Source organism: Hakea prostrata, chromosome 6, assembly GCF_041222555.1.
Source record: "Hakea prostrata isolate BN-2017 chromosome 6, UWA_Hpros_2, whole genome shotgun sequence".
Taxonomy (NCBI): domain Eukaryota; kingdom Viridiplantae; phylum Streptophyta; class Magnoliopsida; order Proteales; family Proteaceae; genus Hakea; species Hakea prostrata.
Window position 1 is genome coordinate 33,119,409 of NC_142605.1, and position 27,943 is coordinate 33,147,351.

Consider the following 27,943-nt stretch of genomic DNA (forward strand, 5'->3'; position numbering starts at 1 on the left):
AACTCTTTCCTTCCTGTTGCCCTTTCTCAGCAAATGGAGTTTCAAAAATCTAAGAAACTAAGAATAGCATCAATAGTAGATTCACTGAAGAAAGAATAGAAAAGAAGAAACAGGGGAAAAGATCGCTCCTCTCTGTCTGGAGAAACAAGGGATAGGAACGAGTTCGAACCGAACAAAGCAAAACAAAACTAAACCAGACCTTTTCTTGAAATCTAATTACTAACAGGTGTTTAGTAGAAATAAACCCTCATGCAACAAAGTTCACATATAGGGTGTTTGGGCTAAATGAATCCCGAAAGGATTACAAGCTCTGGATATCAAGCCCCTTCCTTGCTTCTCACATGAAATGACTACCTACCTCCTATGCACGAAACCATTCCTTCCCCAAAAATTTGAAAAGAGAGTTCTTTGAGCTAAATGAAGAGAGAGAGAATACAAGCTCTTCTGGGTTTCAGCACTCTCCTTGCGTCTTAAATGAAAATACCACCTACCTGCTATGCACGAAACCGTTGCTTTCAAGATGTATTTGGTTCTAGGTATCAACAGCAAACCAGTGGAATCCATATCTATACTGTTAACCATTGATCTCAAATTCCCACTACCATATTAGTGAAATAATATCAAAAGTGAGGTAGAACAGCTTAGAGAAAAAGTTTTAAGAAAACTAGAGGCAAACTTGCTGATTATAGTACGTGATTTATTAACCAAATCGATACTTGCACTAAATCCATAGTGCTCACAGCACTTCCTTGAGGATTTGGCAAGTTTCAGGTAGCTTAGCCTCTGGGGAGCACCAGACATGCATCCCATGGCTGGGCGTGGGCCACACAATTCTTGTTATCTGATCAATCGGCAATCAGAAAATGTAAACCCCAGTTTTACCATGGAATGCATTTACCAGACACCAGTCCCTGGTGGCAAGATCAATTCCTACCCCGTTCCATTTGCTCAGAAAAAAAGAATGCTGGGTGTGCTGTGGGGAAATGCAAATAGAAAACATGTTGAACTCCATACAACTGCATTCCAGTGAAACTGAAGTTTCTACCAAAAAAGAAACCTTCCCCGCAACACCCCCCCCCCCCCCAAAAAAAAAATAAATAAATAGATAAAAGATGCAGCGGTCCAAGCATGGCACTGACCAGTATTTGATGTTTGACCTTAGCATGCTTCAGGATTGCCATTGCCACCTTCAAGGCTGCAAATCCTACCGCGAGATAGAAAGATGAAAAAATAGCCACCCAAAACTGACACTGTTATCATTTACTGGAATACACCAAAGTTAAAGACACAGTAAAGCAATGTACAATAATTCAGCCTCAATAAATAGCCGATGCCGATGAGATTGATGAAAAATGTAAGTGGTTTAACATGGATTTCCATGGCTGCCAAATCTTCTCAACCGTGCCAACAATGATACAGTTGTATATCACTGAAGAACCTAATTTGTATGTTACATTTTGAAGTGGATTTGCACTTCAATTTTTTTTCCTGTACATGTTAAGACTTGAACCGGAGAAAAACTTGGTCGCATGTGGTCCAGATCTGCTTGGTTGATTCTAAACTCAAATTGGTTGCCCAGAGAAAGAAAAGCTGGCATGTGGACCATGAGGTGTTGAAGCCATCCTACCCTCAACAGACTTGTAAACTTATGCACCCATCTTCCATATTTTATTTCTAATCTGGTAAGAACTCCTCCTCATCAACATCTTGGGTTTCACCTACAATATCCTCACTAAACTTGTTGAAAAGCTGCTGATTGCTTCTATTCTGTCTACTGTTATTAAACTCAACCTCATCATCTGAGCCCAAGACATCCTGTCCTTGCGGCTTCAGATCATTGCCATTACCAACAATATTCTTTCCATGTGGTTTCTGACAGATGCAAGATGATGGGAATTCGTGGAACTCACCTCGTCCTGGCCTTACCTCGTCTGGTTCTCCCATGAAACCTTTTTGGCATGAACGCACTTTCTTGGCAAATGTATTCCAATCCATCTGCTTGCGTTCCATGAACAATGCACTCAGCTTCTTTGCATTTGGCTTGATCGTCCTTTTGTGGCCCATGTACCTCCTTCAGTTCATAATGTGAAATCAAAAGCATTAAGAAATTTCACTAACAGAAGTAAATCAATAAATTGAACTTGAGAAGAAATGGACTTGGAAATTAGTATATATTTGTCAAGGAAATATCCTCAGAATGACGTAAAATCCAGTGAAAGCATTAAAAGAAAAGAAGCTATAACCAAAAAATGCCTTATCAATGAAAACCAAATTCTAAGGAGCCTTACATGGTCAGTTTCAAGAATATTATTCACCACAGGGTCCATATTTCTTACCTCCCAATACAAGACGCCATATTTCTTATCTCCCAAAAGATCTAGTGATGCAGTTTACCAAAAACAAAGATCTAGTGATGTGGATATGCTGACTTGGACCAACCCAAATTTATGCGGTTTACAGACCAAGATGACATGTCCAGTTTGAGTCATGGATCTATTAAAATATTAGGATTTTTCTTCTTCTTTTTTTTTTTGGGGGGGGGGGGGGGAATCTTCGAAAATAATATCTTTTTAAAATTCAATTCTTAATATACTAGGTTTCCTAAGGTTTTTCTTCTTTTAAACAGCTTCCATCAGGATGCAATTTTAGATTGAATAGAATGAAATGCGTTCATGATTTGAGAGCTTGTGTAGTTGTATGTGCACGTGCCCTCTTTTTCCACCCTTGCCAACACTCTGATTGATTTCTTCTTCCACATATTCTGATTCTTCTACCTCCACTCCATGTGAAGCACACCATAACATATCTCCCATTTATCTGCACCATCTAGTGTAGATGAGTTTCATTAAATAAGACCTTAAACATCCTATTTCTACCCCCGTAGTCCCGTACAACTCTCCCAGGTGTAAGGACACACCTTATCACAATCCTAGGTGGGGAGTTCAGACTCACCAAATTCTCATTCTTCTACCCCTATCCCATGTGAATCACACCATAGCATATCACCCATTTGGTTTGCACCATCTAGTGTAGAACAGTTTCATCAAATGAGACCTTAAACATCCTACTTCTACCCCCCCCCCCCCCCCCACAGTCTCTCAGATGAAAGAGCACCCATTATCACTATCCCAGGTGGGGAGTCTTCCATTTGTTCACTAATCTCATAAATGGCGTACAAATATACACACAAAGCTACAATAAACCAGTTGGGCAGTACACTAACCAAATTTTCTTCCCAAAAGCACAATGTCTACTTCCAAGTAACAAAAAATACTGAACGTATATGGACTTTCCACAAAACAACCATTGCCTGGCGGAAGCACAAAACTGTCACAACCTTTGACTTTCTACGGTTCTACTAATCTCAGTAAATAGCATCATCCACTAGCCAACCCACTCAAAGCATGAAAACAGGCATCTGCAGGTCTGATGTAAGAACATGTTACAGAATTTCAAGAAACAGAGGAACCTAACCACACAATACTGCTTGAGGTCAGAAGTTCTTGAGATAGGATCCTAGGGTAACTCAAATGATCTTGGTTGCATATCCCAGCAATACCAGATCAGAGAGACAAGAAATCTGGTTCCAAAGTCCGTCCAACATCTTCGTTGATTTGAACTTTGATTATATCAGATCCACCACCAATTCTTCCAATGCTTTTGGTCATGATTCAGATCCTCACCTTCTGTTCTCGTCTCTGGAACCCTTCTTTAGCCTTAAGCTGACTCTCAAACCTTTCGAACCCATGCTCAAGTTGTGGATATGAGTTGAACCAGAAAGAGACAGGAGAGGAAGGAAGAAGAAGCGAAAGAAAGAGAACACGGGGATATAGACAGCAAGAATGGGTTAGGGAGTTGCAACATCTCTCCACTCAATGATATTTTCATACTTCTAAAATCAATTTACATGAATAGTGCTATGTTGGGCCCACGTGAATAGTGTCAAAGTAATTTCGCAAAGAATACAAACACAAGATATGGTTCGGCTATGCGACCTATGCCTACATCCACAAGACAACTAAGAATTTCTTCACTATGAGAATGATAACAATACAAGAAATACAATTGGATTTTCACCAAACCCAATCTCTATATCCAAAACCAGATACCCCTTGTACACCCTTTCTTATTACTCTCAAACCCCTAAAGAACAACAATCCCAATATCCCCAGTGAGCACCACGCACCACTCACAATACAGACAATACTGGAGGATCACCTCTCTTTCTCTAGGTGTTTTCTCCCTTATGTTGTTGTTTTTCAAGCAAACCTCCTCACTCTATTTATAGATGGGGAAAGGGGGTGGTGCACCGTACGTTCATGAATTTCTCATGGACAAGCCTACTTGAGTTTAGTCAAAGTTGCCTGCCCAACAACCCTTCCTTCCTCCATATTCTTCACCTTGCATTTAATGCATGAATGTTGGTCAAATTTAAGGGTTGCATACGGATAGCACCCTCTTACCCTCTTTCTCCTTTCCTCACCAGAATCAGCATTGTCCTGATTTCACCTGATTCAATCAACAAAAAATAAGGCCAATAAACATGTGTAGCTAACAAAGTCATCTTATAGATTGAATTTTAAGAGGCTCCTCGATCTAGCCTTCTCCTCACCAGAACCCTTTCTCTCACATACATTTGCAACTTGGAAAGCCACAACTTTTTCCTTTCCATCAGTCATGGTCCTCCTCACAAGGAGAGGGACCACGTCCTTCATTTTCTAGTGTTCTCATGAAAGTCATTAGAGATTAAATGACCAGGAGACAAAGCATTTAAGTGCATTAAATGCATACGAAGAAAAAGGAAGATTATTGTATGTATTGTGAGTGGTGAATGGTGATCCTCCAGTATTGTATGTATTGTGAGTGGTGCGTGGTGCTCACTAGAGATATTGGGATTGTTGTTCTTCAGGGGTTTGAGAGTGATAAGATTATAAGAAAGGTGTACAAGGGGTATCTGATTTTGGATACAGATACTGGGTTTAGTGAAAATCCAAGTGTATTTCTTGTATTGTTATCATTCTCATAATGAAGAAATCCTCAGTTGTCCCATGGATGTAGGCATAGTCGAACCATGTATATCTTGTGTTTGTATTCTTTGTGATATTACTTTGACACTATTCACGTGAGTCATTATTCATGTGGGTCCTACAAAGGAACTATTCACATGGGCCCCACATAGCACTATTCACAGGTAGGAAAAATACTCGACCTCTTTTCCCAACAAGTGCGCACATAATCCTTTTACATGTTTATGAGTTGAACCACAAAGAGCCAAGAGAGAGAGATTGCAAGAATAAGTTGGAATGTTATAACGATTCAGATATCCATCTGATCCAGCAGCTAGCTCATCCAAAAGGTCTTATCAGTACTTGAAAAGAAGAAGAATATAAGCTAGAAAGGGAGGCCAGTCCAACTCCAAGACCATATCCACTGCCTAGCCTGGCTTGGTTCAAATCCTGTTGTTACCAGCCAACTGCTCAGCTCCTAGACCAGGAAATTCTGGGTGGCAGATACTTTTTGTGCCTTTTCAATTTCATACTCCAAGGTAGCATTTAGTACCCTCACATGCATGGATCGAGGTTTCGGTTTCAAGGCCGGTTTCGACCTGGCCAAAAACCGAAATCTCCAAGTTCGACCGAAATACCTAGTACTTTTTTTTTTATTATTTTGACTTTAGGTTTCAAGCCTTATATGACCTCCATTTCATCTGATTTCTAGCCGCCTACCTATTTGAAGCATAATAAACACGATGGAACTAGTATTTTGCCCAACAAAAACCATTGAAAGGTTATCATACAAGTACACTAACAAATGACTGGTTCCAAGAAGAAGTACAAACTATACTGCTTACAGCCATAGAATCATCAAGATACATGAATTGTTTGATAGAATGGTTACATATGCAATGAATCAAGAAAATAAAATGACCAACTAGATTAAGTGATGGCTCATTCAAGGCATCAACAAAACAAAAATTAAAAAAAAAAATTTGAAAGTTTAAAACTATTACGCATGGCTCATGCTTCACATTCTATTGCTAACAAACAGTGGGGTCCCGTTGTTGGGGCAGTGCCCTCGGCCCTGTAGAGCCTTTTATCACTTCGGGCCTCAGAGTTTCCTTTGTAGTTTAAACTTGGGCCCATAAATAACTATTGTGGTTTAAGAGGTATTTGAAGGCAAAGGAGGGGCAAAAGAGCTATTTGAAGGCAAAGGAGTTGTGGAAATAGGGTGAAAATGGGGTAGAAATCTACAAATATAGATTGAAACCTAAGCTGTGAAACTAGTTGCAGTCAAAATTTCAGTATGTTTCGATCAACCGAGATAGGGGATTTTATGAGGAATAATTGATTGAAAAGATTTTTACCAATTTCGATTGAAATTTCAGTATGTTTCACTCAAAACATTGTACCAAAACCAAATATCTAAAGTTTCATTTTGACTCTGAAAAATGCAAATATTTCAATCAAAATTTCGACCATTAAAATTTATTCCAAGCTCACATGATAAGTTTTCAATGTTTTGAGAATAGAATCTCATGTCTAGGAATTGTTATCTATGTTTGGGGAATTGATGTAGGAGAAACCCTAGAAACTAGGGGACCTACAAAGTGGGCTACTAGACTCTTAGAATTAAACAACTATTCTTGACAGATAGTAAAGAAAGGAATTTGCAGCACCTGAAATCTGATTAATCATGCAGGTAAGACAACTAAAGTAGAAATAAACACAATAAGTCTTACTGGTAAGCACAACTAAACAAGAATCAATAGGATGGGAATCTTGGCACCATAACACCAAATTGAATGCAAGGGTATTAAGAAACTTAAAGAAAATAGAGCTGTCCTAATCAATATCAGATTTCTAACAAGGAATTCAACAATTAACAATGTATAGGGAGTCTAGGGAAGTTTTTGTTTTAAACAAAACTGCTGCCAAAGAATAAATGAGAAATATTTAGGGAGAGATAATGTTACTTGCTGATCATGGCTGCAAAACAAGGGTTAGAAAGCATTTAGGAACAGAAATAAGAGAAAGAAAAAAATATTTTGAAGTAGTGGTGAATCCTAGGAAAGGAGAAAAAAATATTTTGAAGGACTGGTGTATCTTAGGAAAGGGAGTAGGTGATAAGATCATAAGAGAGAGGAAGAGAAAGAAAAGAAACAAAGAGAAGGGAAGGGAGACTAACAAAAGAAAACTAGACTGTCGTATAAGGGAAAGAGGGAAGAAAAAAAAAGAACAAAGATTTTTTTTTCTGCAAGAAAAACAGAACAACTGTGGGGTTTGGGGAAGAAGAAGAAGATTTCCAAGAAAGAAACTAGGTCTTTTTCGAGAAAAACAAGAGTAGATCTTTGTAGAGGAGAGCAAGGAGAATTTTTCTATTGGGGAAACAAGGATGAAAGGAGGAAAGAGAGCTTACCTAGAGAGAGGGGGAAGAACTCGTACCGCCAGGAGAGAGAGAGAGAGAGAGAGAGAGAGAGAGAGAGCAGCGTGAGCTTCTTTTCTAATTCTTTCATTCATTCAAAAAAAACAAATTCCATACAAGGTTTAAATAAAAAAATTTGATCCCTCAAAACCCTACATGTTTAATTCTCAAAATAACCCCAACTTAAGTTGTAAATATAACCCAAACCCAAAATAATTCAAAATTGGGCCTAAATAGACTCTAGGCCCAGCCCATAAGGACTCAAACATTAAATTATAATATTTCAATAGTAAACTACTACCCAACCCATTAAGACTAAGGAAAATAACATGACAAACTACCTATGAGCAGTGTTTCTCATCGAACCATAGGATCCTAGCAATCCGATAACCTCCGAGCTCATCATCCATCCACATAGATGCTCTCGTGAGATGATCTCTACGTCAGCATCGCCAGTAAACTCGGAACTGCTCACTGATGTCCTCATCAGGAATTCAAAAGAGGTTATGAATACTAAGTTTTCATTTTTTCCCCTAAATGTTATTCTATAGGACCATTGTCAAACAGCTATGATGTATGATGCAAAGTATTGGCCTATTACAATCACCATATAGATAAACTCAATGCAGCATAAATGAGGATGTGAAGATGGATTAGTGGCAAAACTAGGAAAAGGTAAGGAATGATGATATTAGAACTGGTCGGGGAGTAGCTCCAATAAAGCTACGAGAAAGTCGACTAAGGTGGCATAGCCACGCACAAAGGAGGCCTTTAGATGTCCCTATACTGAGAAGTGATTTATTCCAAATTGAAGGAACTAGAAGAACTAAGAACTAAGGCAAACCTAAGATAACCTTGGAAGAAGTAGTGAAAAAGGATTTGCATGGCTTAGGCCTTGTATCTAGTATAGCCTCAAATAGAGCCAATGGAAGACAACGATCCATGTGGCTGACCTTGCGTAGTTGGGATAAGACTAGTTGTTCTTTATCTTCTATTGTACTCAGGACTTCCAATTCCACCTCTAGAAACTGAAACCCTAACTGCTCTCGGAAGCGCCTAATCGAATTATTTCAGCATACTATTTTCTTGAGGGACTAAAATGGGCTTTTGGTGAGGCGGCTGTAACTGGGCAACTGGTGGGACTCTCAATTGCCACCTATCCATCTTCAACTATCATCGTTACCTACATCATTCATTTTCATCATCATCACTGGCATTTTACTTTAGATCTCATCCGGATGATATTCTCTATTAGAATTGGTCCTGGCATGATACTTCTGAGGCTACAACATACAGCCTCTCTAATCTCTCCAATCAATGATATTTTTGGTACTTACAAATCCAAATTACAAAGTACTGTTACATCGTAACGCAAACGCCTACATGATCCTATTGAACCTTGTTTCCCTTTAAGTGCTTATGATCAAATCAATATATCTAGTTATCCAAATTATCATCATCTGGTTCAAGATTTGATTAATCACTTCATTAGCCTCAGAAAACTAATTCTTTTCTAACCACAACCATACTTGGTCTCAACAGCTTGTATATCATTCCAATGCATTTAGTTATCAGAGCAGGCTATGGTGAATCAGCATATCCTTATGGAAGTTCAAACTAAACCTGGCTAAATTTTCCACATTTTAGATAATAAATCTGTCAACTCACAGAAAAATTGCTCCACAAAGAAATTGAAACAACTAAGATCATGGATTTAAGTTCCTCACCGTCGACCAGAGAGAATCTTGGCCATATTACCATTGTTGTTGGTGACGAATACATCACTCTCATCACACACAATGTAGTCAATGGCAGCAAGGCGAGATGAGTAGGGAAGGAAGGGTTTTAACTTTTCACCAGCAAGCATCTCTTTGGTGTAGAAGTTTGGGAAGAGATCTCTAAGGGGCTGCAGAGTTGCTTCTCCACCATATATTTCTCCAGATGCAACATAGAGATAGGTATCATTTCCAAAACCAAGTGCCCTCAGCATGAGACCCACTTCATGGGGAGTAAGTGGACATTTTCCTCTTTTACGCTCTTCCTCAGCACTCAAAATCTGAAGAAGTAAAGGAAAATATAATTACAAATCAAATAATTAGTAGCAAGAAATTCTTTGATAAATGACAAGAAATATTCAGACTCAAATAAAATAAAATAAAATAATGTACAAATATAAGGGAAAAGATTCCACAAGCAAAAGATCTATAATAACTTGGAACCAACCAAAATGATAAAACTATCCTCTTTCAATGCCTAAAACAGCTGACCAATTATCTTCCCCGAAAGGGTCTTACAGGGAGTGTTGGCCACTGCTTCCTGATTTCACTAAACTCATCCCGTTCCTTGTCACCTCCACCATAGTAACAACCAGAAAACGCCAGCATATCAGGTTCAAACCTGCCAATAAGATAAAGTTTTAAGTTACATATAAGTAAGAAAACTTGAGAAATTAAAACTTTCATTAAGAAAAAGAAGGGAGAACGCAGACAGAGGAAAAGTGAGGTCTAAATTTAAGCTAATATTTTAAGAAAAAGGAGGGGGAAAACAGACACAGGAAAGGTGAGGTGTACGTTCCTCCTAAAATACCCTCAACCGATTATTATGATTCTACATACACCCTTTGACTACTTCACTTCCCAATAAACACTAATATCTTTCTCCCTTTTAACCTCTCCACTTCTCAATACATTACTATATGATACTTATAAGAAAACAAACATTAATATATGATTATAAGGATAAAACCATTAATATAGAAGATTAGCAATGGATCAATACATCAGCACCTATGCTGATGTGGTGCATCCACAGTGTATGAAAGCACAATCTGTTGAAGTAGATAAGCTCGCTCAATAGAATCAAGGGGTTGAATTGGTTTTCAAGCGTACACTTAGGCATGTCATTGGCAATTTGATAGGCTGTTGTATTGATTCCTTAGTAGGTATTGCTCGAAAGTGTCAAGAAACAGATCTAGATCAATAAGCTAACGAATTCTGTCATGTGTCATGTTCTATTATAAGGACAAAAGTTAAATAGAAATAATCAATTTAATTCTATGTGAAAATAATAACAATGTGACAAGTTAACTAAAAGGGGGATCATCTGAGGTAAGGCCATAAGCAAGGTTTATATTTTATAGTATCAGTGTCAAGTATGATATCGGCCAGGCGATTTTAAGAGACGTATCATCTCATAGACTATTGTATCGTACTAGCGGATAAAATTTTAGTATAATCAAATACGTGCCCTTTAAATAAAAAATACAAGAGAGAGAGAGAGAGAGGCATATCAATATGTATTTTGTCGACTATATCCAATACAGATATGTATCAGCTAGTATCGTATTGTATGGTGGGATGCCTGAAACCATGTCCATAAGTAACGGTACATATTATATTTTATCATTTCTTTTGGGTCGAGTTATTTTCTCAAATTTGCCATAATTAATGGCATAACAACAAAGAAAAAACTTGATCCATTATCAGGGCATAACAGCATACAAGAAGCAACATTTACACCATAATATTATCATCAACTAACCATTATAGTCAGGCCACTCTCAATAAGGCAGCATTCAGTCCCCACGCCTTTTAAACCATTAACAATACGGATACCAATCAATTTTTGTTCTCCATAAATTCTTTTGGAGCATTCTAACAGCCATGTTTATAAGCACATACCTCAAGTGAACTGCAATGAAACGCTTAGACATCTTCCACATTTTCATCACAACTGTTTGACCAAGTTCTCTTATAGGCTTTGTAAATCTCAATGCGTGATAGTTCACCCGGCAGCGCAGCTTTTGCAGTTCATGATCAAGGCTGTTCGCAAGCCTGTAATCAAACTTTGTCAACTGAACAGCCTGCAAATATTCAAAGAGTGAATTGGTCCACTGAACTTCATAATGGATTTTTAATAACTGAACAGCCTGCAGATATTCAAAGTCTGAATTGGTTCACTAAATTTCAGAATGGAATTTACTATTAAAACAAAGCATACTCAAAGTCCAAATGGACTTCCCTTCAGGCATGACAGTCCAGCAATATCAGACACATTCATGGTAGTCTGACAAACCCATAGCAAACCTTTAATAATACAAGATGAAAGTTTGCAAAGATGGCTAAAGGAGTGTATCTCATTACTTTCTTAGGATTAGCATAACTGTTAAAGAATGGTTTCCAGATGAAGATATCAGAACTGGCTATGAGTATCATATCAGAGAGAGGGCTTCTGTGTGAGAAAAGAGGCCAAGAAACACCAAAACATTTTAAACTTTCAAGAACACAAAGCACTAGCCAACTCCACTATCACAAAAGACTCATGAAGGAAGAGAGACCAACAGAAAGGTCATGATCGCCCACAAACAAAAATAAGGCCTATGAAATTCAAAGGGCTTATGTTCACAATTATACCAGATGATTCACTGAAAGCATAAGACATTGATGAAAACAATACATAGAATATGAGTAATTAATAAGCTGCCAGGACAAGTTTATGAACTTCTTACACGCCTCCTCAAGAGTATAGGCAGCACTTGATCCAGATAATACTCTGGAGGTGACTTCCTTGGAACACGCATTGTATATGGAGGTTTCTCCATTGATCTCATTACTTTATCAGGGATTCTTTTTATGATGGTGACATCCTTCGCTAGAGATGAGATGAACCAATTGACATCGAAAATGCTGACAAAGTCACTGCAGGCAAAGGCTTATAATCTAGTATAACATTATAGTAAATGGCAAGTATATGATTAAGACAGAATAAACTACATTATAGGCAAGTATATGATTAAGACAGAATAAACTACTTTTATGACAATAAAGTCAAGGAAAGTTACCTATCATCTTTCCAGAAGGAATTATGATCCAGCTCTGGCACAACTAATGTTGCATTCAAAATGCGTGCAACAACTACAGCATCTGTTATCTGAGCCAAGGAATGTTCAACACGAATAAGAATAAAGAAATTAATAACAATTAATACCCTTTTTATCATGCTCTAAATGTGTAAATTGGTAATAATGAAATGACACACTAGTTCAGTGGTTGATAAATTTGAAATGCTACACAAAGAATGCTACTGATGATAAAAATATATAATGCATCACCAAAAGAAGTCAACTTCCCATTGGAAAATACATTTCCTTGTCCCCTTTCTGTTGAAGTTTCTAATAAACACTAGCTCTACCCTGCTCAAGCTCATGGAGCATTATTCTTGTTTCTGGAATTTCTCCATTGGTTAACAATGGTTAACAACAAATTTGAAGATAAGTTTTAGTCACTCAAGATGTTCAATCATTACTTCAAGAAAAATCAAACCACAGTTTGCTAGAATTTTGTGTCTCCACCACAGAAGCTCAATCCTTGATCACTTCAATTTTGCAGCTCCAACTTCTGGAAAGCTTGCTCAAGTGACAGGACATTATTTGGAGCATGGCCTGCAACATTCATCTTCCCTTCTCATTTCAGATGTGATCTTCAATTGGTGAGTGGTTTATCTTAAACCCTAAAGTCTAATTTTTTTTCTCAGACATTCATTCTGAATCCTAAAATCTCCGAAGACCAATCCAACCGTCAGAACACCACCATATTTCTGGCCATTAAAAATCCTTGTTTTCTTCATCTTCTTCATCCAGGAGCCCAGAAAGTAAACCAAAATTGTTGCAAATACACTTCCAGCACACTTCCCCACCATTTAAATTAACCACACCTTCTCATTTGAACAGGGTTCACCTCCCCTTGGCTGAAACCCTAAAGTGAGCCCATCTGGGGCTGGCCAAACCCTAAAGAGGCTATTTTGGTCAAAATCCACCCTAAATAATCACTGGTTTTTGTTTTCATAATTTTCTTTTTCATTTATGAAGAATCTCAGAGAGTTAGGAAGTCCACTTTGAGTTAAATAAGAGTTCTTCACTTTGCAGTTTCTTTTAATTCCAGGAATGTAGCATGTGTCAATTAGAGTCTTTATTTAATTAGGATTTTATTTCAGTATGTCTCAATTAGAATCCATTAGATCTTTTATTATTTATTTGGTCAGTTGTGCTTCAATGTAATGGCATCCTAATCTATAGAGTCCCATTAAGGTTTAGAGTCTTTTAGTAGGATACAAATAAGCCAACTCTTTCTTTGTACAGTTAAGTCTGATTATTTGAATAAGAATATTGAGTTTGAGGATCGTGGCTCTTGTTTGGGGAGGCCACGGCAGATTTTAAGTAAAGCTTTCTTCTTTAATGATCAGCAACTCTCTCTAACGCACTTCTTCACAAATTTCAGCAAGCTCTCAAGACAAATCCAAGTTAGTACAGCAACCCCCAGCCTTCCTCCCTCTCCCCTACCATTGCAAGGCTCCCCCACCCCTTCCCCTTCAATCACAGCCGACCCCAACCCCTTCCCCTTCAATCACAGCCGACCCCAACCCCTTCCCGATCCTTGCGCAACCCTAATTCCCCCTCCCCTTTGCTGCCATACTCTGGCAGCATCATTCCCCAAGCCCCACGACACCCAGCCTTTTCCGAACCCTACGATCTCCCTTAGACCCTTCCCTAAACATTCCCCCCCTTTCCAACCCTCTCAGCCTCTCTCTCTCTGTCTCTTCTTCCCTACGGCAGCAGCAGCAGCACCCCTCCCCTGTTAGGTCCCTATTTTCCACTCCCTTACCTCCCCTTTCCCTCCTAGTTGCATCGCATATCTCCCCTCATCCCATCCCTACCCTTAATTCCATCTGAAGCCTAAAACCCTAACACTTCTAAATTTCCTGCACTTCATCTTCTTCAATAAAATTCTGCAATTCATCTTCAACCTCTAGACCTAAACCCTCAACCACACTCCAAACCCACTTAGGATTACCATCTCCTATACCTACTCTACTTCCCCTTCCAAATCCTAATCCTACTTGACTTCCCTAATAGTCCCACTCCGAGTAGAAAACCTCCAACTAAACATATGATCAAATCTGAAATTACAAAATATCAACAACAGCCTCATCCCTAGTCTAACCAAAACCCTAAGCCCCTAGTTTCTAAACCCTAACTGTTAAAACCAAATCTCAAATTGTCATTACAGCAAGGTTTCAAGTTTAAAACCCTCAGGCCTTTAACCCTAAGCCTGCCCGAATTCTTCCAGGCCTTTACCTAACCCCTGTGAACCCAAAACCATCCCAAACATCCAATGGAAGATTCTGGGCAGCCCTTAATTTTAGGGAAATCATCAAAAAACCCTAGCCCTAAAGTTGGGTTTCACATCAACTTCACTTACACTCTGACAAGCTCTCAAGCTCTCTGCATCAGCATAACCTACCTTTATCATTAAAGCCTAGGTCATGCCAAACCAAATTTGACCTGGCAGAACTTACCAGTTCATAGCAGATCCCGTTTATAGGCTTCTAGTTGGAACCATTTCAATCTAGAACTACATTAACCCAACTCTTTTTCTCCTTTTTTTATTTTTATTTTCCTTTTTCTTTTTCCCTTTTTTTTTGGGGGGGGTGGAGGGGGTTAGTCGAAATAATTATCAAGCTTTCCATCTTGTTGACAACGGACAGACAATACATAAATAAATTAGCTATCTTGAGCTTGACAAAGCACCACCCAAAACTTTAGTATCAGCTTCATAATGCATAGAGGATTTTCATTAGGTTATGCATCACAGATGCAATTCTAAACACTGATTACCCATAAATGTTGTTCAGGCAGTTATCGCAGATATTAGGTTCCAAATTAGCATTTCTAGTGTATGCAGAAAAGTTTCTGGTGGATGAAGAGGTTGCCACTTAATATCCTCCTAATTGTTATGTAGAAACTTCATTCTCCTTTCTAGCATCAAACGGATCCAGTGAACCTTGAGAAAATATTTGACTATGTTGACATAAATAGATGAAATTTCAACATTCCATCCATGATTCCACGTAATACAAAGTTTCCACATACCCCTGTTCTTTGTTGGTTCAGTCCCCCACTTGTTGCAATCAGCAAATAGCCATTCGATGAGCGTTCATGTACAGCACCTAGCATTATAGTATAGAAAATAGAGAGATCAGTAGTGCAAATTAAAACTACAGCAAAGTCTAAAGATGTGTCATTTTCTTTCTAAAATCAGAAGGCTACAAATATTTCTTTTGTTCACAAATAAGCAGCAGGTAATATCACTAATTAAGACAAACTACCTCTTACCACCATACAAAATTCCTAAACAGGTAAGACAATAAAGCACTTCTCTCCAGAGTTTGCTATTAAGCACACACTAGCAAGCTGGAAGGGCGACTTGCCGCATGAACATATCATATGAAAGACAAACTCTTTGCATAGAGTAGGGACCCAGCCTCATGTGTGCACATTCGTAGATGGTGAAGATGCAAAGATTCTAATATCACACACTTTTACATTAACTTTACGCAAGTAGAAGTCAAGATAAATGAATTAGCCACATGGGAACTAAAAAGAAGTAAAAAGAGGGTTTATCATAATTCATGCATATTAAGAGGTATATAAGTAATTCTGAAGTAAATAGAAATATCATAAGAGTAACTTAAAAAATAAAAAATAAAATAAAAAATTAAAAAAAAAACTTACGATGGAAATTGTGGCCTCTATTACTACATCCATGGTATAAATTTGAAAATCTTGATTTCCAGATATTGATTGCTGCACCACCATTCCGATCCTGGAATATTTCCAAAACAGTTATACTACATTATATGATTCATTGGCTCAAAAAAAGGAGTAAAATCAAATTTTCATCATCACTATTAGCAGAAAATGCAGATTTGATCCACCAAAAAGAAGGATCTATCAAAAAAGCTAGAAAGGATCAGATAAAGAATAAATGGAAACTAATTATCATCCAATATTTGGTCTTCAAGACAGCATAAATGATTTGGAGATAAACAATACATACAACATAACTCTAATAAAAGATGAAAACACGGATGAGCACCTTAAGACGGTTAAGTTGAGTTAAGCAGTGATTCATATAATTGGCCTACCTAACTGATGCAGTAAACTTAGCCTGGCTGGACCAGGATACATTATGGAGGCCTACGCCAAGAACTGATCCTATACTGGTACAAATCTATTCTAACTCAAGATTTCTAGCAAGTGTACAGCAGGTAAGCATATGCATTCATTTTTTCTTTTTCTTCTTTTTTCCCCTTTCCTCTTATGGAAGATATTATTTATAAGTTCAATAATCGACACAGTGAGAATGAGGACAATCCAAATGCATATGCACAAAAGATGGCACATATACAATGCATAATACCTAAATTCACCGAAAAAACAATTCTATTATGCCTCTTTGCTGTCATATATTCTCCCATTTCCACTCCATTCCAACAAATCCAAAATAACAAATGTAACTGTCCTCCGGAAAAGCTTCTCATTGGCATATGGACAGCTTCCCCTCTCCCCTTCCCCTGGTCTTTGAAGGCATTTGACAACCCTTGCAAACCTCCAGAAAGCATAAAAAAGACTGCAAAGACCAACCATCATCTCTCTAAGCATCCAGAAGCATAAAGTAGAAGAATGCGAACTTGGCTACCCTAGCACAAGTTTCACTCTGGATAATTCTGTCATGCAAATGGGTGATTCCTGTAGGAGAAGGGCTTCCAATTGATATCCAGAAACATGTCCTTCACATTTTACCTTTTGAATGCTCCACATTTTTATGAATTCCAAATAATCATCCGGTCAAGCAACAACAACAACACACTCAGCCTTATTCCAACCTAACGGGATAGGCTACATACATCCAAACAAATGAAAACGTAGGGACAATTGGGGCCTTAAGAAAAACTGGGGAATGAAACAAAAAATGAAAATTTGAAACATGGCAAATGGAAGGTGGAAAATAAAAGGAAAAGTGAAAATTGAAAGATAAAAGTGAGAGGGAAGAAGCACGATCCAACAAGTAAGGAGAATCTCAGTTAAATAGGGTCTGCTACAAGGATCCTTGCCCTCCATAGACTATCCAAGATCATACTTAGAGCAAAGCCTAGATTATGCATGGTATTCTTCACTTCTTGTCCTATGGTCAAGTCAAATTGTGAAATTTTCAGTATCCAAAATAATCTTGTGGTAGCCATGCCTAGATTTCATGTATTCGGCCAAACTACAAAAGAACTCCTTCCTATGTTGGATTCCCAAATAAGCTAGAAAATGCAGTCACCTACTTCATCAGATTGAAGAGTAAGATGCACGTAGACAGATGCAATACATGATACATTCCACCTTTCAGTACCCTAATACCACGAGAACGGAGACGGCATGGGAAAAAAGAAGAAAAAAAGCGCTTTTTTACGTTAATTTCCCAAACAAGTTACTTTTAAAACAAAAGGAGAACTACTATAGCTTAGTGATCATATGGAAAAATGAAACCAAACATTTCATTAAATTGAAGACCAGGATACACGCTGGCTGACTGATGCAATTCATGATTTACACAAGTAACACGACATTATACTTCCGATTCACAAGATATGCGAGAAAATAAAAAGGAAAGCAAATTTAATATGAGTTCGCTCACATCTTACCAGTTTTGAGTACCCTCGTTTAATTAAACGTTGAGAATACCACTCGAGATCGGATGCAACATGTCCCGTGAATAGAGAAACTAAACCCATAGTAAAAAGCAACAGCCAGCACATACATGACCAAGAGATCAGCTTCTTCGACGATTTCCAGCAGCACTGTTTCTCCGAATGCAACACCGGCAGGCTAGCGGCAGAAAGGTTTAATTTTGGAAGACCACATTTCTGGAACCTTCCCACACCCATTGAGCTCGAATCTCACTTCACATTAAAACCACATTAAATCCCCAAAAGCAATTGAAACCCCCTTTCAGTAATGCAGTCCTTAAATCCATCCACCTCTAAACCAGGAAAACAAGCTCTGGAATTTGATTGAGAGATTTCATTCAAGTAACACAATAAATATCTCTGCGAAACAGACGCTCAAATAGCAACTGAGCAGAGATTCCAATTTTGAAACCCTAAAATAACAACTTTCTGACGACCAGATAAGCAGAGGACAGAGGTCGATAGTACCAAAAGGTAAGTGCTACCGAAGCTTTTAGAGAAGGGAATAGGAAGAGAAAGAGAAAGAGAAAGCTAAGATGAATGCAACTTTTTCAAAATTGATTCCATTATCGAACAAATGCAGATGTTCCTCTTGCAGGGAGAACGGAAGAAATATTTCCCGGATCGTAAGGAACAAGAATTTCTACGTAACGGCAGCGTTTCAAAGACTGCGAATCCACTTTGGAAATATAAGGTAAATATAAGGGTAAAAATGATAATTGGATAAAATGTTAATTATTGGGTAAAAATGTTAATTATTGGGTACAGTGCGCAGTGCGCACCCGAGGAATGGAAAGGTATTCAACGCACCACGACCTTGGTTGCGGATGCTTTGGCCCGTCGTGGTCTTTCTTCTGATTCTAGGTTTTTATGGCTCGTGAATTCTCCCTGGCTCCGGGACTTGTTGTCCCTGGAGCTTGGCTTGTGTAACCGCTCTCCTTTTAAATAAATTGTGGTTTACCATAAAAAAACGCACCATGACCTTGACCACACGATTGATGTCTGCGGAGAGGAAAGTAACATTTCACCGTATCAGAGCAGATAGAAAACCGATTGAATCGAAATCAAGATTTTCAAAATTAACCATGGAGAGCTTGAATTGACACTTTGGACCAGTGCTTCTCGGACAACCCCCATAGAGTAAGAATCCGGATCATCAGTCTGTACTCCCCGACGGCTTTACCACCACAAAATATGTGGGCCCCATAGCTGAAAATATTATTAAAAAAAATATCCCATCACCCACCCCTGGCCCCCTGTATTTGGGGTGGAAAAGCTGTCGGGGAGCACTTTGTCGCATATCCGAACTCATAGAATAACGGCCCCACACGGCCGGCATTTGTTTGTTTGAAGTATTTGAAAGTGAAATGGTAATGTAACTCACAAATAGAAAGAAAGAAAAAAAATATGGGGCATAACCGCAAAAGTAAATTTTTACACCAAATTATAGAATTTGTATTGTTTGGTTCGATTGCAATAAGAAAATGAAAATTTGTTACCAATGCAGAGTTGCTCTAATAGTAAGACTCATACCTCTTAGTTAAAAGGTTGTAAGTTCAACTATCGTCGAGGCGTCTCCCATGAGGACATAGTCAGGTCTCAAGAGAATGCAAGCTTGGCTTTGAGGAAGTTTATCCATTAATGAGGTATCTCTTTTTTTTTTTTTTTTTTTTTACTCTCTTTTTTAAAAGTCCTACATTTTTAAGAAAAAAAATAAATAATAAAAATATAACTCACATTTTCAACTTTTCTATCAAACTATTTTTTCTTCCCTTTTCAAACCCTACTACCTGTGGGTCCCACTTATTATTTTTCCCTCCCCTTTGTACCTTGCAATCAAGGGAAGGGAAAATGGGTATTCCATTCAAGCCCTTTAACAATAATTATTGACTTAAAAGTATTCAAATCCTTTCAAACAAACTAGTTGTCCCCCCATCCTCCCACCCTCACAAGGTATCTCTTAAACTAGATGGGCTCCACCCTCACAATTGAGCATGTTTACCATGGCTAGGCCATGTGTGAGGGGGGCCGGACTAGCTAGGTGAAGAAAGAATCTGGACTCAGACTTCAAACCTTTAAGGTTGTTTGGTTGGCAAAAGATCAATGCTTCATATTATAAGGTCAAAAGTCTGAATTTTTTCGAGACCAAGGTAAAGTTGCCTTGTATTTAGATTATACTCCCTAAGAATGTAGTCAACATATGCATGAACTAATCTCGATAAACCTCAATTCCCAACAAAAATATGTGAACTAAATGAGAAAAACAAAGGTTTCCATTAAATGCAAGTTCTTTTTTGTTTTGGTTGCCAATCCCCAGTTTTCATGGCTTTGCCCTGATTAATCCGGTGTTCGACCCGAATTATACACCTGACTGTGGTGGGTGAGTCTCTCAGTGGAGATTTTTTGCATCCACAAGATTCTAAATGCAAGTTCTAATCAATATTAAAATTCCTCAGCATCTGTTCCAAGTTTTAAAGTCTAGAAATTTCTATTTCCCGCTCTGATTGAACTTTATGTGGTCACGCCTATGAAATCGCTTAAAAGTCCATTCATCACCAATTACTTTTCCAACTTTCTGGTCTCTAGATGGTAATGGAAGAAATGGTGGGGCTCTTTGCCTATTTTGAAGATGAAAAAGTTTGTCTATATGAAGAAAAATCTTGCTTTTATGTCTATTGGGTAACCATCTCTTTATTAAAGGAAGGGAAATATTGTCCCCCCTTAAATGATGAGAGCCTATCCAACCATACTAATGACAAGAAAACCCTTATCCAAAATTCCAGTAATTCACCTGGATCTTACATTTCTCAATGCTCATATTTATCTCGATTTTGTTCTGCATTGTTCATCGTTCTATTCATCCAACCGGTAGCTCTGCAATACACGGACAGATAAAATTTCAACTGTCGGATGAAAAGATCGGCTGGAAAGTAATCAGTTGTTCTCAAAATGTGTAATTCATCTCCATTCAATTGTTGTAATTTTATCCATCTACACGTCGCACACTTTAGATTCGACATTGGCCAAATCAAATGGTAGCGGAATATTAACTCCATGTCCATCTACAACCAAATCTTCTTCGGTGGGCCTGATATATATTTCAAATCATAATAAGTGGGCCAACAAGCCCAATAAGGCCCATCAACCTTTTTGACAAACAAGGCCCATCAACTCAATGGCTCAAGTCTAGGTTTCAATTAATTTCAATTTCCCCAAGGCCCATCAAGATCACCAAGAGAAAAGGGTGGTGTCTTTTATTTTAACATTAAATTACTTACTAGAGGGGCCCACTGTGCAACATTTTTTTTTTAAATTTTAATTTATATTTTTATGAATTCGAAGAGTTTATATATAGGGTGGGGGAATATTACTAATATAGTGCCGCCGAATGGGTGCGAACGCACGACCTCCCCATGGGAAGTTGGACTTTTAACCGCTCTACTAATGACAACCCTTTATATATTTCCGAATTACAATCTATTATTAAAAAAAAAATTATTGAAAACGAAACATACCAAATCAACTTTCATCATATCATACTTTAACAAAAATCAATTTAAGATCCAAAAATAAGTACAAATGACATGATTGTAATCTTACCTTTTTTTTGGGTAAAATATCTAATGATTTAAAACATGATTTGATGGAGAGCCATATGATTTTAATTGGATAACAAGTCTTAATCATAGAAATTTATGATTTAAAACATATTTTGGTTGGGGAACCATATGAATTTATTTGGATAGGAAATCTTAATTATAGAAAACTTATGGTGAATTAGTTATAGTCTCTAATACTTGTTTTGATAGTTATTTGCTGGTGAAGAAGACATCTTTTAAGGGTCACATCCAATCAAGTGTTAGGTTATTAATTAACCAAAAAAGAAAGAAGAAAAAAACAATATTGTGTGGGCCCACAGTTTTAATGGTGTGGAAAGAGAGAAGCCACATATGAACTGTGAAGCCTTAAGGGAGTTATCTTTCACTATCAAAAGAAATTCTTACAAACTATGTAACAATAACAGGTCTTGCTTTGATCCTGTGCATTAAACCATGCATTTGGGACGGTTAGATTGAGATTACTATCAAAATTTCAATCTCGACCGTCGAAATTCAACGGTTGAGATTAAAATCTCGATCGAGATTCCAAATCCAATGGTCAAAATCTCGACTTAACAATCATGCGCATTTACCAAGCTTTTTCCATACAATAACGTGACCCATCATAGTTACATTTGGGGTTTTGTGAAATTTGTAGAAAACAGATTTGCTTCATATGGTAAAGCATCTATACAATTAGATGGAGTGATTTATTCTTGGTGTTTCGCTTTTTGGGTCACATCTTGTTTACTTTTGATCAATTCCTTATATTAAGCAAATAACAGCTTGTGATGGATGGGTTTTATTAAGGAGGGTTCCCCGTTCCCCAGCAATGCACGATGCCAACATGTGATTTTTCTTTTCTTTTTTTTTTTGCCCGGCACGTGATTTTTCACCAATAGAAGTTATCGCCATAGGTGACAAATCTAGGGGTGTTAACAGGTCGGGTTGGGTTAGGCCAGCCTTGAAACATAACCATACTTTAGAGGTTGATATTTCAATACATAGGGTATAACTATACTTCTGAAGGCAAGGATTCCATATCTTTGAGGTGGACATTGGAGACTACGGATCTTCTACTAGTCAGGTCCCCAAATAATAAATGTTCGTATTTTTCTTTACACATTTTTATCACACATTAAGAAAGCGCTCACGTGGGGTTCACCAGAGATTATAATTTTAATTCACTTTATCGAAATTTAGAGATGGAACCTCCTCTAATATGTAATTGAGAGGTAAGAGAGGAACATAAACCTTAATCCTGATGGATAGAAGATGGGATTGTTTCTTAGATATGTGCTCTCTCGGTATTTTTTTCATCATGCTTTTGCGTGAAACTTATGTGAATCCTACCTTTATATTATTTTATCAATTTTAGATGTAGACACCACACGATGTGTGTAGTGAAAAAACATGGTACTTAAAACAAAGTACTTTTCTGAAGGGAAAGTGATCCGAACTCCTGTCTCCCCCATACTAGGAGTGAGTGATACTAGACATTTTTATTTTTTAGTAAATGGATTTTTATTTTTGGTGGGTGGAATGGGAGAAGCGCCGAAGGTGAAGAATCATGTTGAAGAAGCCCACAGAGATTTGGGTGGGACGTAATATGGATAGAAATCATAGAATCCCAATCATGAGGCGGAAGAATTCGGATCATCACCCTCTCAAGGTAGCACAGGGTGCTTTCCGACGGCTTTATCACCACAAATCCTGTGGGATTTACAGGTAAAAAATAAAATAAAAAAATGATTCCATCATCTAACTCCTGGGTCCCCTATATTTATGGTTGTGAAGTCGTCAGAGAGCACAGAGTGTGCTCCCCGACGGATAGCTGATCGGAACTCGAGGCTGAGTGGTCCATGTCTATTTCTCTCTCTCTTCGAATAATAATAAAGTAGGGGAAAGGAAAAGAAAGCCTTCCGTACGATCAAATCAACATCGGTGTCAGCCTTTTTGTTTCACGACCTTTTCTTCTTCAAAAGTGTGGGCCCCACTTTCTACTCCCCTACACACTTTCTGTTCCCACCCTCACCAACAACAACAAAAAAAATCTCCCCCCCCCACAAAAAAAAATCATATATACAATCGTACGATGTACAGTATACGATTCACTAATCCCCATTTTTTGTCGTTTTCTGCTGTCTTGTACTCCACTATTTCCAATTCCAAACTGGTTCTATGTGCCGTACCCCTGATATCTCTCTGCAACCGTTTTTTAAGAATGGAAAATACATGAACCAACCCGGTCTAAGGTTGGTTTAATAAAAAAACCCAAGTATTATTTATTTTCAAGGTACAAATACAGTATAATAAGAACCAAACCGGTCCGAGAGATTTTAAAATGTACTTCAAATTAACCAAACCGGTTGTTAGGCTGTTAAGAGTTGGGTGAGAAAAGATATACGAGTAAAAGCATCTTTTATGTTGTCAGGAAGCACTCATGGCGTGTTCCCTACCTCCCAACTCCATATTGATGCGTCGTACAATAACAAGTCAGCGAGAGGCAGAAAACTGCCAGCGAATCCTCTGTTCACACTGCCTGTGATCCTTTTCCACTACGGCGTTTTTACTTTTTTCTCCTGGTAATACCTTTCTGGCTTTTTTTTACCAGAACGATCCGTACATGTGGGACTGAATTATTTTCAAACTTCGCTGAGGGTATTTTCGGAATACCCGAGTTCTCACGTTAGTCTGTTTTAGTGTTAGGTACCATTTGAATTCATGGAGTTGTTCCACTTCCACCTGCCCTTTTACTTCAAGGCAAGGGTGTAATCTGTAAAAGACGATTCCGACCAGCTTTTAACCCGCGGATTTTACCCCCCAAAAATTTGTCACCAACCATAAATTTATTCCGACAGCTGTAAATTCTAAATTTTTTTAATAGAATTTAATCTAATTGTGATTTTCTCAAATTAACAAGAATAAGGAAGCCTTCTACCTACCATAACTTCTTATATGAACACAGTAAGAGTTAGGATTTTTTTTTTTTGGGTAAATAATTTTTTCAATTAAGAGAGAGACGAGCTATAGCAGGATATTCAAGACACAGGCATCTAACATTCTCCCAAGGCATGAAGCATGTAGCGTCTAAGACTTAGAGCTTCGCCATTAAAGGGACAAATAAAGTGGGCTGGAGATGAGACACCTAGCTTGCAAAGACCCCCATGATCTTTGATTACAACATCGATTCCACCACAATTGAAGACCTTTTTGATTTGTTGCATCTAATCTTTACCACGCCTTCTTGTGGCTTTGCCCATTCTTTGCACGAGAAATAGGAGTAATCTTGCTCAACTTTGATCGCTTATATTAACACTTTGTTGAAAAATATTAAAATAAAGAACACGTAGTTCATATGGTGTGTCACCATGACTATACCTTTTCAGTGGATTCTTAAACTAGATAGAACCCATGGCTCGTGGAAAGTACAAACAAAGATACTGATAGACAGCAATAGTTGGCAAAAAGGTGGAGAAAAGCTTTTGTTATGATTCATTTATCATCATCTTAGGGTTTCTTTTTTCGAGTTATGAATAAAAGATTGTGTTTGCCTCACACTTCTCTATTAGCTAAATAGAAATCATTTATCAAAAAAAAAAATTTAAAGAGGAACCGGCCTCTAATTCATCTTGTCTATGTAGAATAACGAAGTTTTACATGATGATTAGATGTGAGAATAGTGTTATCCACTATGCTAAGAAGCATATACTAATTTTAGGGTAATGTACATTTCCCTACTTGGGCAGGGCCAAAAAATAAAAATAAAATTTGGATGAAATGAGAATAAGACAGTGTTGCTCGTTGCTGACTTGGATGGGGACGCTTAAAACTTAAAAGAAAGCTATCTTTTTCGGTAAAACTTCTAAGAAAACTTTTTTCTGAAACCGGATTTCTGGAATATATATTTATTTTTGAACAGAATTAGGTGCTTGTGAACTTTGATTCCGACAGATGGCATTAGCGTAATTGGTGACCATTCCCTGACCATCTTTGTAATTTTAAGTTTATATAAACAGTAACTCCTACCGACTTCTGTGCTGTGCTGCTTCATACAAGTTTCCCTATTTCCTCTCATGGTTAGTGTTCAGTGATGGGTGGAGAGTAAGAAACACAGAGAATGGAGAAAGTGAAACTGTCTTCCATGCCTGAATCATGACCAGAGCTCAAGCAAGAAAGAGATTCACAGAACCATGAAAGCAAGCCAGTTTCCATTCACTTCTTACAACGTATACGCCTTGCATTTCAAAGAAAAATTCTAGGTTTTTGCCCCGGCGGTGTTTCTGCTATAACTTCGACGATGGAAGCTCAGGTATGATATCCAACAATGTCTCTAAGAACCAAAAATTTAAGCTTTGATGCAAATCTGAGTATTTGGAAAATAATTCAAGAATGTGAAGCATGTACTTACAAATTTCACTCTTTATTTTCTTTTTGGCAGATCAGTCAAGTTCGCTGGGAAATGGCGCCATAACTGTTCGATAGATCTCACAAGCTTTCCCTTCGAAAATTTCCCTTCATTCTGTATCGAAGAACAATGCTAGACTACGAATGGGGGAACTCGTCGCCAATGCTACTCTCTGGGGACGATTCCACTCAAAGTCCTGACCAAAGTCGTCAAATTTTCAACCATTACAACCAAACAATAGCTGAAAACTTTCTCTCTCCTCCTTCTTCCTTCTCTTTCAACATCTCCCAGCAGCAGCAGCAGCAGCAGCATCAAAACCATCTCCGCTCACTTTACAACTCGCAAGCCTTCTCTGTCTCTTATTCTCATATTCCGTCGCCGGAAACAACCGTTACCGGTAGCAACAATGGCTACACGGTTATACCAAAGATGGAGAACTGCGATTCTGGGCGTTTAGAATTCCCGGCGAAAATCGGATTGAATTTGGGCGGTCGAACCTACTTCTCATCGTCCGAGGACGATTTCGTGAACCGGCTCTACAACCGGTCCAGACTCGCCAGACCAATCGAACCAGGGCCCTCTAGTACTGCTCCTTCTCCAAAATGCCAAGCTGAGGGCTGCGACGCCGATTTGACTCACGCCAAGCATTATCACCGCCGGCATAAAGTTTGCGAGTTTCACTCCAAAGCCTCCACCGTGTTCGCCGGTGGCATGACTCAGCGATTCTGCCAGCAGTGTAGCAGGTCTCTCTAAATGACGAACTTACCCTTATTCTTCCTTTCCACGTTGAACTAATCTGATGATTGGTGTTACTGTGAACGTACGGATGGATGGGGGAAATCCCGAGGGGCATTTTGCGTCCTTTTAGTTTTCTTATATTGGAAATGATTCCTGATCTGTAAAACTCAAACAGGTTTCATCTTCTGTCGGAGTTCGATCAAGGAAAGCGAAGTTGCAGGAAAAGGTTGGCAGATCACAATCGTCGAAGAAGGAAATCACAGAACCTTCCATCACATAGCAGACAATCTCTTCATGAGAATATTCAGGGTTCTCCCTCTGGAGCTCCTGCAAGTAATTAAGTTCTTTCTTAACGTTTTAAAGTAGTATCTGTTACGCAAGATCAAGTCTTAAAATCTGGGTTTTTTTTTCCTTCTTTCTTTCTGGTTAGGATCATCTCCAGGGTCTTTCGTGCATTCTTCATCGATGGTGACCACTGCAATATCGCCTCCAAGAATGTCGCTGAGTTCTTACCGGGAAAGTCACCAAGGTTCAGAGTCATCTCTTTTCTCGCAGGTGGGGGATTTTCGACTGTACGGGCACAATCAGAGCTCGAGCTGGGATGAGGAAGAAGAAGAAGAAGAACTGCGTGGACGGAAGAGAGGACCGGAATTTATGAAGTGAGAGGAGAGAGAAGGAAGGGTAACTTATATCTTCATCTTAAAGACTGTTACGTACGCTTTTCTTCATGTTCTTGCTTTCCGATGATCTGGAGTCTTTAGGTAATATAGATTTTGTTTCGTTTCTGGAATGTATTAAATCCAACTCCATTTCTTCTTTTTCCATTGCTTAATTGTGTTCTCAGTCGCAGAAGAATAGATGGGAAGCTGGGTAAGCTTCTGGTTCTGTCACGATTCCTTCTGTGTGCCCAAGAAAAATTCGGTTCTTGAATTATTTTTTTCTGTAGAAAATTTTGAAATCGAGTAATCAACACCTTCGATATGTTATTTTTGTGAACCTTTGACCGTTTGTCGAAATTGATCGGCCACGATATTTTGTAATTTCGTTCCATACCTCAGGGCTTGGATTTTCGTTGGGAGCAGTGCATTTAATGCGCAATAAAAATCATTTTAAAATTGGCTTTAACCTGCGAACGAACGAATCTCAATTTTGAAGGTTGGATTAATTCTCTATCGTGTATTATAAGTAAGTGTAATAAAATTCA

The 27,943-nt window shown here is 38.3% G+C and overlaps 2 protein-coding genes across 2 annotated transcripts; one reads left to right on the plus strand and one right to left on the minus strand.

Moving 5' to 3' along the window:
* Nucleotides 1-21: 21 nt before the first annotated feature.
* Nucleotides 22-18,651, minus strand: LOC149013429 (O-fucosyltransferase 29-like). Its single transcript, XM_089157809.1, has 9 exons — nt 17,950-18,651; nt 15,992-16,082; nt 15,350-15,426; nt 12,263-12,351; nt 11,930-12,119; nt 11,103-11,284; nt 9,717-9,819; nt 9,150-9,478; nt 22-2,071 (listed from the first exon to the last, which is right to left on the minus strand). The coding sequence occupies exons 1-9, from the start codon at nt 18,190-18,192 to the stop codon at nt 1,675-1,677; spliced, it is 1,701 nt and encodes a 566-aa protein (XP_089013935.1). The 5' UTR covers nt 18,193-18,651; the 3' UTR covers nt 22-1,674.
* A 6,995-nt stretch (nt 18,652-25,646) lies between these two features.
* LOC149013430 (squamosa promoter-binding-like protein 8) lies at nt 25,647-27,939 on the plus strand. The gene is made up of 4 exons (XM_089158973.1): nt 25,647-25,905; nt 26,035-26,744; nt 26,915-27,072; nt 27,170-27,939. Exons 2-4 carry the CDS (start codon nt 26,131-26,133, stop codon nt 27,400-27,402), a joined length of 1,005 nt encoding a protein of 334 aa, XP_089015099.1. The 5' UTR covers nt 25,647-25,905; nt 26,035-26,130; the 3' UTR covers nt 27,403-27,939.
* Nucleotides 27,940-27,943: the final 4 nt, after the last annotated feature.

Bases quoted from the DNA above. Each gene is read 5' to 3' on its own strand.
- LOC149013429 (XM_089157809.1), bottom strand. From the start codon at position 18,192: ATGGGTGTGGGAAGGTTCCAGAAATGTGGTCTTCCAAAATTAAACCTT. The intron at 11,285-11,929 runs GTAAGAAGTTCA...GAATATTTGCAG, and splicing joins CTATACTCTTGAGGAGGCGT to GCTGTTCAGTTGACAAAGTT. The intron at 9,820-11,102 runs GTATGTGCTTAT...TCTTATTGGCAG, and splicing joins TTCATTGCAGTTCACTTGAG to GTTTGAACCTGATATGCTGG.
- LOC149013430 (XM_089158973.1), top strand. From the start codon at position 26,131: ATGCTAGACTACGAATGGGGGAACTCGTCGCCAATGCTACTCTCTGGG. The intron at 26,745-26,914 runs GTCTCTCTAAAT...AAACTCAAACAG, and splicing joins TTCTGCCAGCAGTGTAGCAG to GTTTCATCTTCTGTCGGAGT. The intron at 27,073-27,169 runs GTAATTAAGTTC...CTTTCTGGTTAG, and splicing joins TCCCTCTGGAGCTCCTGCAA to GATCATCTCCAGGGTCTTTC.